The sequence below is a fragment of the Saimiri boliviensis genome, chromosome 8 (assembly GCF_048565385.1).
Source record: "Saimiri boliviensis isolate mSaiBol1 chromosome 8, mSaiBol1.pri, whole genome shotgun sequence".
Taxonomy (NCBI): Eukaryota; Metazoa; Chordata; class Mammalia; order Primates; family Cebidae; genus Saimiri; species Saimiri boliviensis.
The window spans coordinates 100,685,981-100,702,488 of NC_133456.1; the positions used below are offsets into that span (position 1 = coordinate 100,685,981).

General features: G+C 47.2%; 1 protein-coding gene across 1 annotated transcript; it reads left to right on the forward strand.

The window, feature by feature from the left end:
* The first annotated feature begins 9,783 nt into the window (after positions 1–9,783).
* Positions 9,784–16,236, forward strand: MIR1915HG (MIR1915 host gene). Its single transcript, XM_074405322.1, is given in 5 exon segments — positions 9,784–10,042; positions 10,140–10,242; positions 11,022–11,041; positions 11,044–11,320; positions 11,322–16,236. Coding segments are annotated over 5 exon segments (717 nt in total). The 3' UTR covers positions 11,380–16,236.
* The last annotated feature ends 272 nt before the right edge of the window (positions 16,237–16,508 follow it).

The window sequence follows — 16,508 nt, forward strand, 5'->3', positions numbered from 1 at the left end:
CAGTAAGATGCAGTTATTCATCTAATCAGTGCCATCAACACGTTTGTGTTGGACCCTTTTTGCATGGAAAAAGCTCAGCAGTCAGTCGACTTAGACCCTAAAATATCACCAGGCTAGCAGAGGGCAGCTCTGTAAAGGCCTTCTCCAGCCCCAGTGGAGAAAGGAAGGGAGGGAAAAGAAGAAAAGAGAAACCATCTGAGTGGCAGCTTGCCCTCCTCTTCCTCAAGCTACCAAAACAAACAAACCAACCAACCCAGAATTCTCCCGGAGTCTGGGAGAAGCACATGTAGGGCACCATAGTTTGAAATAGAATTTCTGTTGTTAGTGCTTGCCCTCTTTAAGATCAGTTTAAGTTAGCTGCAGGAAAAACACAATACTTGTGGTAAGTGATGAGCAGTAGAAAGGAAACAGTGTGGAGGAGAGGCTGGACTGAGCAGAGACAGCTGACTTCCTCCCCCTTTCCTGTGCAAGTTAGATATATAAGAGATCTGAAGGCGACTCCTTGGTCAGTAGGCAGGGGTTTCAGTCCCTGCAAGGGCCTGGATTCTTGGATGTTCAGGAATAAAGACACATTTTACATTCATTCTCTCATCTCTCTTTCTTTCTCCCCCCCACCCCACCTCCCTTGAAATGAATGCCCTGATTGTCAGTGGTGCAAATGTCTCAGGTTAGTTTTCTTCCTCTACATTGGGTCTAAATATGCAGACCAGTGGCTGGTTAAGCTTTCAGATGTCTAGTTATCCTATCTATTCAAAATAAAACCTGCATGATACAGTGGGAATTGCCATGAACAGGTCTGTTTATCTTTCTCCCCCTTTCCCTGTATCTTCTCTTTTCTCTCTCCTCTCACTCTCTCAGCTTTTCCTCTTCTTCCCTTCCCCCTAGCCAACCCTTATACGCAGGTGAAGGCTTTATTGGGAAATACCCACATTTAGTAATACTTGCTCCAGAAGTGGAAAGAGGGTAAGATCTACTTAAACCAATGCTGAGAAGCAGTGTGGGAGCCTGCAGTGATCCTGAGCTTCTTTGCTGGGGTGAGGGGCCAGGGCTTTCCAGCCTCCTGTCCAGCATGTGCTGGGCTATTCTGGTTAGGCTATAAAAAACAGCATGTATCTCAAGACCAGGAGAGCTGCACTCCATAAACACATGGCTATGGTTCTAACATGGAGCACATTGCCAGATGCAAATGTAAAGAGACGCTTTTAATTTTGTTGCCAGTGTTATACATCATGTGGCAAATTGGCCTTCAGGAAGCCAATTTTTATTTTTTTCTGTTAATAATAAAGACTTTTTAAACAAACTTAAACATTTATGATTGAGAATTAAAAGGGTGTACATCACTACTACCAGCATGTTTCTTATCTGATTTTAAAAAGAGAGGTGGGATCTTTTTTTTTCTTTCTTTCCTAAATAAGGAAGCTTTTTAAGTGGGAGAGCTTAGTTAACGTTCAAATTGTTCAATTGTTTTGCTACTCATGACTTCAAGAAAATAATAAAACTATTTTAATTCTTGTGTTTTTTATCCTTCTACATCTTTATACATCATAAATTTAAAAGTAAATTATGAAATTAGTGACACACTTGTGTCATTTTCTTTAAAGAAACTACCTCTAAAACATCTACTTTCCCTAGTGTGGCCAACATTTATTATCTTATATATTTCAGTCTGTATTTGTAATTTAAGATTACTGTTAAACAGGAGAAAAACAACTTATTTTGTAGAACTTACGTGTGAATGAAATATAACTTATAGACTTAAAGAGGTTACTAGTATTTCTAAAATTTTGTCCTTTATGTGAGTCTCTAGCTGGTTTATCTGAATAGGATCTGATCCTACCACACATGAAGGCACTACATATAATATCCTGACACAACAGAAGGATTTCTAGATGAATTGGAAGCATCCTGATTGTGAATTTCCTATCTTTTCCTGTTTTGAACCACTACTTTAGTGTATACTCCAAGACTGATTTTAACTGTGATCTCCTTCAAGAAAAAAAAAAAAAAGTGCAAAAAAAATAGCATTAAGAAAAAGAGAAGGCCAGGCGCGGTGGCTCACGCTTGTAATCCCAGCACTTTGGGAGGCAGAGGTGGGTGGAACACTTGAGGTCAGGGGTTTGAGACCAGCATGGCCAACATGGTGAAACGCCATCTCTACTAAAAATAAAAAAGTTAGCCAGGCATAGTGGCAGGCACCTGTAATCCCAGCTACTCAGGAGGCTGAGGCAGGAGAATTGCTTGAACCCAGAAGGCAGAGGTTTCAGTGAGCTGAGATCGTGTTACTGCACTCCAGCCTGGGTGACAGAGGGACATTCTGTCTCAAAAACAAAAAGCGGGAAAAAAGGAAAAAGAGAAGCAGGACGTCTTTTATAAATTCTGTGAGGACCATTGATCCAAGTTACCTGCTATAATGTGAATGGAATCATTACGGCTGTTCCATTGACATGGCTTCTTCATTCAGGATCCTGGCCAAAGGAATAGCATGTCAATGTGTAAAATTCTAGCCAAAGATAAGCCATTACAATGGAAATCGTGATGTGCAAAGTCTCATTGAAGCCAATGAAATTGAGTGTAATATCCATACAGCATTCTCATCTGCTTGCTCCAGGATTTAGTATGCGGCTCAGCATTGAAATGAGATTATGCATATAAAATGCCAATATAGAATACACTGCCCAATAAAACATTAGAAAAGCAACTTATAGCCCATATACGTGGGCTTTACTTAAATTTGAACTTCATGTGCAAAATAAACCACAGTGCCATCAGAACACTAAATCTACAAAATGTCCTCACTCTGGTTTTTCATGCTTCTTTCTGCCTGATTCCCTCAGCCCCGCTCCTATCCAAACACAGTTATTTTAAGGGCACTCTTCAAATCATCTAACAATTCCCAAAGGGTATTCCAGGAGTCTCTTAAAGTGTCTTTCTAAATTAAAAGGCTCCAAACAATTTAAGTGCATTTTGGAACCAAAAATTTCAGAAAATATTTGGGCTTGCAAACCTATGGGTGTGTAAACAGAAGAAAGGATCCAAAGAGAAAACACTCCCACTGTGGATTACAGGGTTATGGGACAGGTCACTAGGAAAGGGAAATAAAACTGAATGTTAGGTTGGGCTTGTAAATTATGCACCTTTCAGGGAAAGAGGTTTACGGTGTCTTCACTGAAGGGTTTTTTCCCATCCATTTTGCTATTAATTCTTAACTCTTGGTAGGCAGTTCTTTAATGAGGTTGTTTGTGGCAGGTTAATTTTCTCCAATCTACTGAGCTCCTCATTTTTCCTTTTAAGTGTACTGCTGCCTAGAGCTTTCAGCATTTTCCATACCAGAAGAAAACAGAATAAACATGAAGTTGCCTGGCTGGGCTAAGAATTAAAGGCGTTATATGGACAGATAAACAGAGGGCCTGGACAGATGGGAGTGGGAGGATAGAAAGAAGGCTGAGTAGAGGGGATGAGGGAGAGAATTCAGTCTTAGGAGCAATGACCCTAGGAGTGTAATATATTAAATATTGCAGCGATCGATTTCAATACCCCAAGTGGACACGGGAATAAAAATTCACCAACAAGCTGAAGTGATTAGGAATGCTTTGTTGTGAGGGAAAAAATGTGATTTTCTCCAGATCCTTTTTGTTCAGGTTAGAAGAAGCCTAGACAATCCAAGTGTAAGCCCTGGACTCCCCATTTGGGATGTAACCCTAAAGGTTAGTCATATCTCAATGGTGCTTCTGCTTAGTGAAAAGATGAGGCTTTGTACCAAGGGGGATTAAATATCAACCACAATTATGGGCTGGTCACTCTAGGAGCTTTCCTCCCAAATCGGAGAAGAGTACATTTTGGAGAGGCTGCCTCTTTCCTGTGTATTAGTCTTTGTTTCAGCTTTGGGACAAAGCAGTTGCCTTTGCACAATTCTTCTTTCACTGAAATCCAGGGGAAAATGCACAATATGGTTTACAGAAGGTTGATTCACAATAGCGGGCCATAAAAACAGCCTTTGGTGCTATGTAGGGGAGAATATTTTTGAAATGTCATCCTGGAGACAAAAGTATGAAACTGTGATCCATGCAGGGACAAATACTGACTACCACACATGATTTTGTTAGTGATTTCAGAATTGGGTGAGATTTTCTGTTATTTATTTATTTATTACTGACTCTAGCTCTTAGACATTCATGCTATGAACTATGTTCTCTCAGTCCAGGAATCTGTTTAGGGATTTGGGGTAGTGACTGTGGAGGCTACTTGGAGCCGGGGGTGGGGTGGGGGGGTGGAGGGGGTGGGATTGTTTTCAGTCACAGCCTGATGGGCAAAGCCTGGGGTCTTCACACTGGGGACACCAAGTCGGCTGCTAGGGACACACTGCTGGATGCCTGCATGCAGCGGCAGCAGCTCCTGCAGCTGCCCCCTCCTTCATTGTGGCTGCCACAAATCTGAGAAAGACATGCAGCATCATACAAAGGATTTCTTTAATGAGGATGAGTTCCTCAGAGTGACTGTGGGCTGTGGTTCTGCTCCGGCCTCTCTTTCCCTCTACTCCATCTTTTCCTACCTGTGATATTCTTCCTTATACACTAGCCTGGGGTTGGAGAAAGCAACAACCCCAACCCCCAACACACACACACACACACACAGCCACTACTCTCTGATAACCGAGAAGCTGATTTCTATTTTACCCTGGTGGTCGATTGAGGGTGGACTGGGTCAGGCTAGAATTTTAGAGTTGGGCAAAAGCAAACACGTCTTTCTTTCTTTCTCTTTATATATATCTACACCTCCTCCCTCCTCTGCCGTGGTCTTCTAATCTCATCACAATGATGAGTAGCTCCCACTTGGGAGTTTGGTTGTAAGGACTAGATGTATTTCTCTAGGAGAATCTCCTTACCAGGGGATGGTCCAGGCAGGAGGAGGAACCGTAAGCCCATTTCTTGGGAATTTAACGTGGGCTGACCTTGGCTGGATTAAGGCTGAGACTGGTTATGCAACGGAGCACTTAGGTTCTCACAGCTTGAATCTCCCTGGCTTTCTGTGGAGAGATGACTGGCTACGGGGAGGCTATTATGCCTTATAAAGCTTTTTATCTTCCCAAAGCTGAAGGGCCCATTCCTCTCTTCAGGTTGGGGAGAAGGGTAGCTTGGGTCCAGTTAGGTGAAAGAGTAAAATATCACTCAAAAAAGTTACTTTGAGAAAGTATTACCAGTTATCGGGGGTGGGGCAGGCAAAAAAAAAAAAAAAAAAAAAAAAAAAAGACGACGAAGAAGAAAGTATTACTAGTTATCAAAACCAGTTCTCTCTCTTTCAGAATGTGGGAAAGACTGAGCTCTGGGGCTATTTGGATAAGAGGAATTGTTCCATTTTGTGCTGATCCCTTTGGCCATCTTTCATTCAGCATCTCTTGTGCTCCTCTTCCTCCCCCCATCCTCCTCTTCCCTGCTTCTTCTTCTTTTCTTCCTCCTCCTCTTTATCTTAAATCATGTCAGAAGAAGAAGCAGGTCGAGAGCACCAGTGGACTTGCATTGCGAGGCCCTCTGCTGCGGCTGAAACAAGGCCTGGCTGTGTCTGGGCAGGTGGCACAGAGCACAGAGATTCTTGTTCTTGTGTGACCGAGGGGTAATTTGGAGAGAAGGAATCTCCTGGGGGGAAGACATGTGGGTGGGGCCTCTCTGTCCCATGTCACTGAGGCACAGTTTCTTCACCCAGGGCCTAAGCCAAAGGACCCTGAAGGCTTGCCCTGGTGTAGGGTACCTGTTGCTGGAAGCTGTGTGGGGAGCCTCTGGCCCCCTGGCCTATTGTAAGTCTTGGGGTTAAGTCGGGCTCCCTCTGGGGCTGCTGGATTCACCTGTCATTACGCTCACTGCCCAGGGACCCTGACAAACCTCCACAATGTGGGGCTGAACAAGGGCACTTAAGGTTCACTGATCTGTGTGTAAAACTTTGCAAAACTGCAAATAAGCGAGAAAATTTGGCTATTCTTGTGACGGGAGATACAAGTTTGCACTTAACATGGAAGCATGAGAAAAAGAAGGGGGAAAAAAACCCTTCTGGCCCAAAGCCCCACTGTAATCTCCAGAACAATTTCATTTCCTCTGCAGCACCCTGGCTACCCTCGCCCAGGCCTCAGAAAGGTCGGGGGAGAAGGAGCTTAAGAGCAGAGGTGGGGATGCAGAGGGGGGGCTAGGCCCTTGGCCAGGTCGCAGGTGAGGGCCGGCTGGATGATGCGCAGGGACAGGATGGAAGGCCGGGACGGGGGAGGGGCAGAGCCACGGCTTTGGAAGGGTTTGGTGTTTTCTAGAGGGCTTTTTCTCGGGAATTTGCACGGCCTGCTCCGGGGCGGCTTACTGGGGCTCTCCCCTGCCCCTGCTAGCAAAACAGGTCGCAGGGAGCTCAGGTTTCCACCGAAGCCTCGCGCTGCCAGGCCGCCCGCGCTCTGCCGGCCTCTATCAACAGGCCTTTCCCGCTTGCTGAGAAAGGGAAAAGCGTGCGCCCCCGGCCCTGCGGGCTGGGATCACCTCTGTGCCGAGCGACTCCCGTCCTCCCGGGGAAGCCAAACTGCCCCCTAGCAGCTGCGGCAACCTCGCCCCGCTGCGCGGGAGGGGAGAGCGTGTTTCCGAGAAGGGCTCCTGCAAGCGGCAGCCGAGATCCCCAGTGGTTGCGCGGCTGCCGGGAACCCGATGGTGGCAGGCAGAAGCAGGCCGTGGAAAGCTTTGCCTCTCCCCTCCAAAGGGGCACTTGAAACTTTTGAACCCTTTACTTTAAAGTGATCGATCATGCTCCACCAGAGAGCGACTCCACCCCTGCCCCCACCTCCGCCTCCTTTCCTTGTCACCTCGGCTCTAAGTGTGCGTGGAGGAAGCGCAGGGCGCGCGGGGTTGTGCATTTGGAGCTCTGTGCTGCCAACGCGAGCACCCAGAGCCTGAGCGGCTGTCGCGATTTTGGAGGAATCCCGATCTGAGAGCACAGAACTGGGACGTCGGTGCGTGCCTCCTTGCCCACAGCCCTCTATGTGCAACACTCCAGCAACAGCTTTTCCCAGGAAATCCGTCCCTGCGCGCCTGCCCCCTCCAAGGAAGTCCTCGCAGGAGCCGGGCTCCGCACTAGGAGGCTTCAGGGAACGGAGCACCGGGCTCAAAGCCTCCACGGATTAAGCTGATTATTAATTTGGGCTGGTGGGAGCGAGTAACACGCTCGACGCCTTTGCCTTTGGGAATTGCCCGGGAGCTGGGACAGAGGCAGGAATGACCCTGGGTTGCGACTGGGAAATGCGACTTGCTGAGACTCCCGGAGGTATCTGAGTGGGCTGGGTAGAACTCCCGGGGCAAAGGTTGGCTCTTCCTCGCCCCCAAATAAATTCCTAGTTAACTAGTGTAGACTAAACACATTAATAGTATTAAGTGGTGAAAACAGACAGGGTTGAACGTGAGGGCATGTCAACTGGACCCAGACCGGGTCATACCTCTCCTCTGGTGACAAATCAGGGTGCTTCCAACACGAAAATAGAAATGTAACATTCAACTGGACGAATTAATTTTTGACGGATTTACGGTATGATTTTCTTTCAAGCGGTATTCATTGGTTCTTTCCATCCACAGTGCCGTCCAAAGACAGAAATATAAACAAGGACTTTCTGCTTTGCGGAAACCCCTTAACAGTATCTCCCAAAGAAAGATCAAGACACTTTGTGAATTTTCCCCAGATAATGCCTCATATTCCGAATGACTGATCAGAGAACTCTCGTATTGTTCAATAAAATGAGAGGAAGGCGAGTGACGTGGGAGTCGAACAATGGCATTTCTGAATCAGTTTGCTTGATTGACATTTGGGAGCTTCATGACCCCAGGGAATAGGACTCATTACGGTGAATACACCGAAACATCAACCAAGATTAGAACTCTAGATCCTGTTTTAATCCCATTTCAGTCCAAATTACAGTGGGAAAATATAAGATCCAAGTGGAGAGAATCACTCCATTATGTATTGCCCTAAAGTTTTATTTGTACTAAGGGGGAAATAAAAGTGGAAACCCTATATACTTTCCAACACTTTAGATAGAGCACTGACAATTAAGGAAAATGCATGGATTTGGTAGCGGAGGTACTAAGAATATTTATGTGGTAAAAAACATTTCATACTTGGGAGATACTTTATTGGAAAAATAAGTAGGGAGTTTTTTTTCTATGTGTAAGAAAAATATCATAACCCTTTCCACTTAAAAAGTGAAGGTCATTTTGATGCCCCCAAATAGCTGATGCTAAGAAATAATTAGACACCTTAAAGCTACTGTCTAAATTTCCATGATTGTTTGGAAGGACTCTCTCCAACATGGGAGGGGAATTTGTTTTTTAATATCAAAAGCTGTGTTAGCATGTACATTTAACCCAGGAAATTGTGAGAACTGATCTTCAACTCAAGTTGGAAAAAAGGAACGTGTTTGAGCAAAGTCTATTTTTAACAACAGAAAAGTGTGAGATAAAGTGGACTGTGTGTTGGGTTGAGAGTATAATCTATGGCAACGTCACCATACAAAATTTTCGATTCTTCAATGGAACTCATCCTCAGATTTTAGAAACTTGAAAAATTGAAGTCTTAAGTATTGTGTGTTAAACTGAACCAAGAGCTCACAGAAACACAAAGCTGTGGTGAAATACGTTAGTTATATTCTCATATATTTAGTAGGCAAATTACAGCAAAAAAAATATATACTAGGAAGATATGAAATAGAGGAAATATGTTACAAATAATGAAACACAAGGAGTTGCTCCACAATATAGCTTCACAATCTTGTATTTTGAGGGGTAGGTTTTAATAAGAAACCTCTGTATTGCATGGGAACTGGGAGTTGTAAGAATTATTTATGCAGTAAGAAGGAACAAAAATTAATTATTAGGAGCACAGTAATCACCAAATAAACTGAGCTTTGAGGTTACAAATAGACGACTATCTTCATGTTCAATTATACAGTATCAATTACTAATACAACTGATGTTTCAGTGTCTCAGTGAGAACAGATACCATCTTCTATGGAGATATCTTGGTATTAATTAATGACTGCTTTATTCTCATTATTCACAAGGAAAAATAGGGGTCGTGTCACATTAAAATTAAGATTATCTTAGTTTATCTGGGCTCTTAAACAAAGATCATTCAAAGTAATTATATTTTGAATTAACCGAGGTGGGCAATTTATCTCGTTATTTTTTTGTTCGAAGACGGGAAAATAAAGATCAGAAATAAGCAAAGTTTCATTTTGAAGATAGAAAGAACCAAACAAACATGTCTTGACTTTTGCAATATTTCCCTTGCTAAAGGGGGAATGAGGGAGCTGCAAAAGACGTGACTTTGCAAAGTCAAGTCCTTTTTAAAAGACTCGGATCGAAATTCTTGCTATGCAACAAGGATTCAAGTTTGATTAATTTTCTGCAAGCGACGTGACAGCGGTGTTTTAAAAGATTAATTAAAACTGAAGTGATACGGAGCAGGAATTCAACCTGCAGAGGCGTCCCTGGCGCCTTGGGGGGCTTTGCAAGCAAGTCCCAAGCCCGAACTGCGGGCTTTCCCGAGCCTGGGACGCAACTCCCCGTCTCCTGGAGAGGAACGCGGAATTTGGCAGGGCGCCCGCCTGGCCGCCTGGCATCCTGAGCTGGCCGCCAGCTCTTGGGGGTGGGGACGGGGTGTGTCCTGGGGAACCCGCTGCCGAGAGAACAGCTAGCGCAGCTCAGCTCGCGACGAGCCAGTGAGGACCAGGGTCAAGCCAAGAGGCCGGAGGGGGCTCCTGGCAGCCAGGAGCTGATGGCCCCAGGCAGCGTCCTCTTCACCAGGGTGGGGGTTAGGGGCACATACTTTGTGACCCGGCTGGTGCGGAGCCCCCTCCACTGCGGGAGCTTGCAGGGGTGCGGGGGTGTGAGTGGCGCTCCTCGGACGGGCGTCCACAGTGCAGAGGACGTGCAGGGCTCGGCCGGGAAGCGGCTGCACCCGGGCCTGCCTGGCGGACCCGGACTCCGGACTCCCGACTCCCGGAGGCCCAGCCCGGTGCCACTGCCTCAGCCACGTCTCCCACCTCTCTGCTCAGTTTCCTGCCCCAGCTTCCCCCTACCCCCACATCCCTGTCCTCTCGGTTCCCTCCTCGACTCCTCCACCAGAGTAAGAAACGAAGCCGAACGCATTGGTAACTGTGCTCAAGAAGATACAATCGCGACAGCCCTCAGGGTGGCGCGCGGCGGAGAGGCGACGCGGGTGGCGCTGCAGAGGGTACGGTGGGGGGCGGGGAAGAGGGGGGTGTTCTTGTGCAATTAGCCTCCCCGGGGCGCAGACCACGGTGTCCCCTTCTCTCCAGCTGGAGGTCTCGGGTCCTGGCGCTGAGAGGCCGCGCCTCGCCTAGCTGCCCGGGCGTTGCGCCCGTGGGACCCAGGGTGACGCGTTGGGGGCGGCCCTTGCGACCTGCGGCGGCGCCGGGAAAGCCCTGTCTCTGCGGCGGGTCCCAGGGGTCGGGGCCTGGAAGGGTCCCTGGGGATACTCCGCGCTGAGAAGGCTCTGTGGTTTCTCCTCTCCCTCACGTCTCCCTTTCCTCCTCTCTTCCCGGGGACCTCGAAGGTGGCGGGGAGGTGGGAAGGGAGGCGGGCATGCAGACCATGCAGGCTCGGGAGCTGGGGGAGTCGGAAGCGCGTGGACGCGATGGAAGGGGCCGCGAGCGAGGGGGACGGCGCTGGGGAGGGCTAGGGTGCGGGGAAGGCGACAGTCCCTTCCCCTGTGAGTGATGCGGGGTACCTCTTCCCCGGGGAACCCCCACCCGGCCGTTCCCAACCTCGAGAACAAAGGGTCTGGGAAGCTCGGTCGGGGTCGGGGAGCGGAGGTGGAGGGAGGCAGGAAGGCAGGCGGTGGGGGCAGGGGAGTGCGCCTCCCCGCGTTTCCTCTCGCGGCCGAATGATGGAAAGCTCCCTCCTGCAAACGCCTCACTGAGGCCGCCTCTAAATCCGGGAGGGCTCGGGTTCCTTACCTAACGGCTGCACTCGGCTCCCTTCCTCCCACAGCGTCCCCACCCCCTCCGGGGACGGGGCTCGGGAGCTGCCAGGCCCGCTGCAAGCGGCGACGCGGGAGAAACCGCGGGGCAGCAGCGCCCCCTGCAGCTGCCGGGCGCCTCCGCAGCCGCCGCGCAGACCCGACTCTTAAGGTGGCACCGCCGGGTTCCCAGCCCGCGCGCGCAGCTGTCGGGGTTCTCTGCCCCGCAGCCGGGGCTCCACCCGCTGCAGGTCTCTAGCAGCGGGCCTGACAGTCCAGAACGGCCAGAGTGTGCAAAACTCTGCAGCTATTTGCTTGATCCTTTGGCCCTAGTACCTGCAGGACCTCTTCGGGGGATGCCCCTCTAGAGATTTCGACAGGCTAGATTGAAAATTCCCTGCGAGTATAGGAGGATGCGTAAGTCCCGCTTCAGGGAGGAACGACAAGAATGGCGTTTCTTTAAGTCTAAATAAAACTTTTATTTTCGGTTATAAAAAGCAGAAGTCCAGCAGGAAAGGGTCGCTGAGGGTTGGCACGTCCACATCCGTCGTTCTCTTGAATCCAGGTTTTTATGGTGAGACCCGCAGGGTAACCTCGCCTCGCGCACCTCACGAGCCCCCCAGCTGCAGCCCACTCCCGTCGACATGCTTTATTTGATGATACCAAGGAACCTGAAGAAGATCGAAGTGCAATTTTTCTTTTTTCTAACTAAATGGTATGTGTATGTGAACCCAGCATCTCTTGGGAGTAAGTGTCCTCAGAGAACTCCAGATTCCTAGGGGAAACCTACGTGCCCTGAGCAGGAGACGCTCAAGCCAACCCAGGTTTCTGTGCCATCCTCAGTAAATTCCCTTCCTTTTGCTCTGAATTCCTCCTGAGTCCAGGAGAGGGACGACCGGGAGCCGCGGAGCAGAGAGCGGGTGCAAGGGCGCAGGGGAAGGGAAGAGGGCTGTGGGCTCCGGACGCGCAGTTTCCACGCACCGTGGGAACCTCCCTCCCTCGGGGCGCAGGGCTTTGGCTCCGCCCTGCCAGGCCTGGGGCCAAGCGGCCCACCTAGCGGGTCCTGCACCCGGGAAGCCGAGTCTGCGCGCGGGTCGGGCCGCCGCGAGGGAAGCTAGCCTGGGCAAGTGCCGCGCGGGGTCAGACCCACCCCAGGGGTTGCAAACCGCAATCGAAAGTCGAGAGGGGCTGGAGCTTTTCCTCTAATCCGTTTTACACTGTGAAAACCGCAGACCTGTCACCTAGGCGGCCACTTTTAAATTGGGAGGCAAACAGACGAAAAACCAAACACACGAGCAGACTTTTTCCAGCTAAGTTTTTACTCAATAAAAAGGTAGCTTTCTTGAAAAGAGAGAAACTGATCCGCACTCACGATTGCCGTCTTGGGTATTTGGGGAGCACTGGGGCGCGCAGGAAGCGCGGCAGCAACCCCAGCGCGCCTGGGGCAGCCTGGCCTGTTCCCCTCTCACCACGCTCCTTCCCAGGCTTCTCCGTGCTTTGCTCTCCACTGGGGTCCCGCCTCTCCACGGGTCACGCCGAGGCCAAATGCTTCTTGCGAGGGGCCTGAAGGGCACATATTGGCGTTTGGATGTTGAGGCGCAGGGTGTGGTGCGCGTTGATTTGTCTGCCAATCTAGGTTTCCTCCAAGCACCAAGCCTGAAGTGCAGGGGTTTGGGTCGCCAGTCCAGGGGTTCAGGAAACCTCCAGGCCAACCAGAAGAAACACAGACACCTTTCTAATGTCACAGTTTCCCCCAGGGGGGAAAGCAGAAGTTGCTAGGCCCATCACCCAGCACCCTGGAAAATCCTCGACTTACCTCGTGCTCTGCTGGGGTGTGCAGGGGGCCCTCCGGAAACCCCTAGATAAGCAAGCAAAGCCTCGAGAAGTGGGTTGAGGAACACTCACCAGATAAATCATGCATCAGACTTAATCAGCTGTAATGCATACTCCAAATCTAGGCCCATCTAGGCCAGGCGGGCCGAGTCTTGGGATAGTGGATGTCTCCTTCCTATGTTGATGTATTAAGAATTCTACGTGGAAAGTTATTTTTAGTCAAACTTGTGGTACTGGAGATAGAGGAAAAGAAGAGAAAAGAAAGCCAGAAGGAGGAAGAGCTTTATTGTGTGTATACAGATATAGATATGTATGAACCTAGAAAAAATTGCTTGATTAAATTATGGAGAGGAAGGGAGGGAAGGAAAGATGAAAGCTTTTTCTTCTTCATTCTTTGAAAGCCCAAACGCTTTCTTTCGGAGTCAGAATGTAGAGAGGCCGTCAGCCTTGGAGCATGTTTATGCAACTGAGGATACTACTCCTTAATTCACTTTTAAAGCATTTGCTGAGTTGAGCACAGTTTTTTTTTTTTTTGGTTTTGTTTTTTTGGTTTTTTTTTTTTGAGACGGAGTTTCGCTCTTGTTACCCAGGCTGGAGTGCAATGGCCCGATCTCGGCTCACCGCAACCTCCGCCTCCTGGGCTCAGGCAATTCTCCTGCCTCAGCCTCCTGAGTAGCTGGGATTACAGGCACGCGCCACCACGCCCAGCTAGTTTTTTGTATTTTTAGTAGAGACGGGGTTGCACCATGTTGACCAGGATGGTCTCGATCTCTCGACCCCGTGATCCACCCGCCTCGGCCTCCCAAAGTGCTGGGATTACAGGCTTGAGCCACCGCGCCCGGCTCTTTTTTTTTTTTTTTTTTTGAGACGGAGTTTCTCTCTTGTTACCCAGGCTGGAGTGCAATGGCACGATCTCGGCTCACCGCAACCTCTGCCTCCTGGGTTCAAGCAATTCTCCTGCCTCAGCCTCCCTAGTAGCTGGGACTACAGGCGTGCGCCACCATGCCCAGCTAATTTTTGTATTTTTAGTAGAGACGGGGTTTCACCATGTTGACCAGGATGGTCTCGATCTCTTGACCTCGTGATCCACCCGCCTCGGCCTCCCAAAGTGCTGGGATTACAGGCGTGAGCCACCGCGCCCGGCTTGAGCACAGTTTTAAAAAGGTTCTCCTCACCCAGATCCTGTTTGAAGCTCAACGCATTTTGGCTGAAAAAGATTTGGGATAAATATTTCAGAAGAGAAAAATGTGTGCATACATCTGGACATACACACATGTAACAGTGTAACAGGGATGGTATTCCCTCTAGCCCAAGATAAGAAATTCTACAGGAAAATTACTAAAAAAAAAAAAAAAAAAAAAAAAGTTTTCTCTCTAGCATTGTATTGTCACTAGAAAGAAAAGTGCTGAATTCTCTGTCTCTCCATTTTCCAATAATAAATCTCCCAGGAGCAATAACTTTTTGCAATTGTGTCCTTCCACACTTTCTCTCTGGCTTGCTTTCTTTCCCACATATGAATACACACACAGCAGATACATCATGCACAGACTCTTTCTTAAGGTGTAATCTGTAAATCTAGGCCCGTGTCTTAGGTTTTCATTGAAGTTGGGAAACTGTCAAGGACTGACTTTCCTTCTTCACCTTGCATGAACTTTGCCAAGGATTTTTGGTAACCAATAAAAAATCATGTTCACACCAAGTGTATTTCTTTGTGATTAAATGGAAAAGAGTATTCGTGAACTGCTTAAACAGTTTTTTTTTTTTTTTTTTTTTTTTTTTTTAAGACAGGATTTAACCGTGTTGGTCAGGCTAGTCTTGAACTCCTGACCTCAGGTGACCCGCGCGCCTTGGCCTCCAAAGTGCTTGGATTACAGGCGTGAGCCACCACGCCCGGCATCAGTATTTTCATACCAAAACATCAACACATAATGAAAAATGAGCTATAGTTGTTCCAAATGTTCAGAATAGCAGCTTTGCATTTGTGGTCATATTTTGGCAAAATGATTTTATATTTAACTGAAAATGATGCAACAGTGCATGCATTCTATGGATAGATGCTTATTCACTTAGCTGCACCGTCAAAAATTTAAACTATCTGGTTCAAATGATCTGCAATGCCTACTGAAGGAAGGGTTGGAAAATTAGGAACTGTGGAATTATTTGTGCTTTTTTTTTTTTTTTTGCCTTTTCATGAAGCTTGAATTAAATCTAGATTTCATGAAAAACAAAACTAAAGCAATATAAGAATCCTTTAAGTTGGTCTTGTAAAAAATTATGTGATTTTTGTTGTTTTGAGACGGAACTCGCTCTGTCATCCAGGCTGGAGTGCAGTGGCATGATCTTGGCTCACTGCAACCTCCACCTTTTGGGTTCAAGCAATTCTTCTGCCTCAGCCTCCTGAGTAGCTGGGACTATAGGCACATGCCACCACGCCTGGCTAATATTTTTGTATTTTTAGTAGAGACGGGTTTTCACCATATTGGCCAGGCTGGTCTTGAACTCCTGATCTCGTGATCTGCTCGCCTCGGCCTCCCAAAGTGTTGGGATTACAGGCATGGGCCACTACACCTATCCATATGTGATTGTTATAAAAAAATCTGTACCTTAAAGATATATTAGTGAAACTAGATGAATACAAATATAACTAATAACTTTTTTTTTTCCCCAGTGATTTTTCTCTCTCAATATAAGACATGTAGGACTCCAGAACATGCACTGTAATTTGTTCTGATAACAGGAAAATCAATGCTGGTTTTCTCAGTGTCGTAGTTATCAAGGGGCAATGCCAAAATCATTAGATAAGCATCGTCTTTTCTATCACATCATTGTCTACATAAAATTTCATTTTAGAAAATATGCAAGAATATTATATTTGTTTCTGAAGCTTGAAAATGCAATAGAATTTGAAGCATTGAAAATATGACTCCTAGTTGACAACATCTTGGAAGTTGCAGAGGTATCTCTTTTTGAGACTACTTTAATAATGACTGACTTTAATAATGTTACAAAGCAAGGGAGGATTTCAATAGCAAGCAAATGTGATGAATGGGCACGAGGAACAATGAAGCTATTGACAAAACATGCTAACTTTTAGAATTCTATCTAAATTATTATTATTTTTTCCAGTGCAGAGGAAGATGCTCAAGTGTATCAGTGTTTATCAGATGCAGGGTAATAAAAATGTGAGTGACAGTTAATGGCCTGTGACTGTAATATGATTGTTAGTGTAGGTAAATGAATGCATTGGTTCCTGTTTAAAGAAGTGGTCCACAGTCAAGATAGGTGAAGTCTGCAGAAAATTGAGGCCCTGAAAGGAGAAGAGGGAAAGAAGGCGAAACAAACAAAAACAAAAAACCCACCACCACCAACAGAACCATTGCACTTGACTCGTATTTTAAAATAATAATAAAACAATTTCAGTAATTAAAAAATCATTTGTTTTCTGTCTTAGATTTGATTTGAGTCGATTGTTCCTGCTAGCTATTTAGACGAAATATATGGAATATCACTTAATAGGCAGAGGTGCTGATACGATTTCCTCCTAAAGGATCTGATTCCCGGCATCCAAAGGAAACTGGAATTCAAGTTAGTATTAGAACTTGAATTTGTTCTGCCAGAGTGAAAATTGGTTCCATTAGGCCTCAGTCACAGAATTCTTACAGACCTGGCTAGAGCTGTACATATGA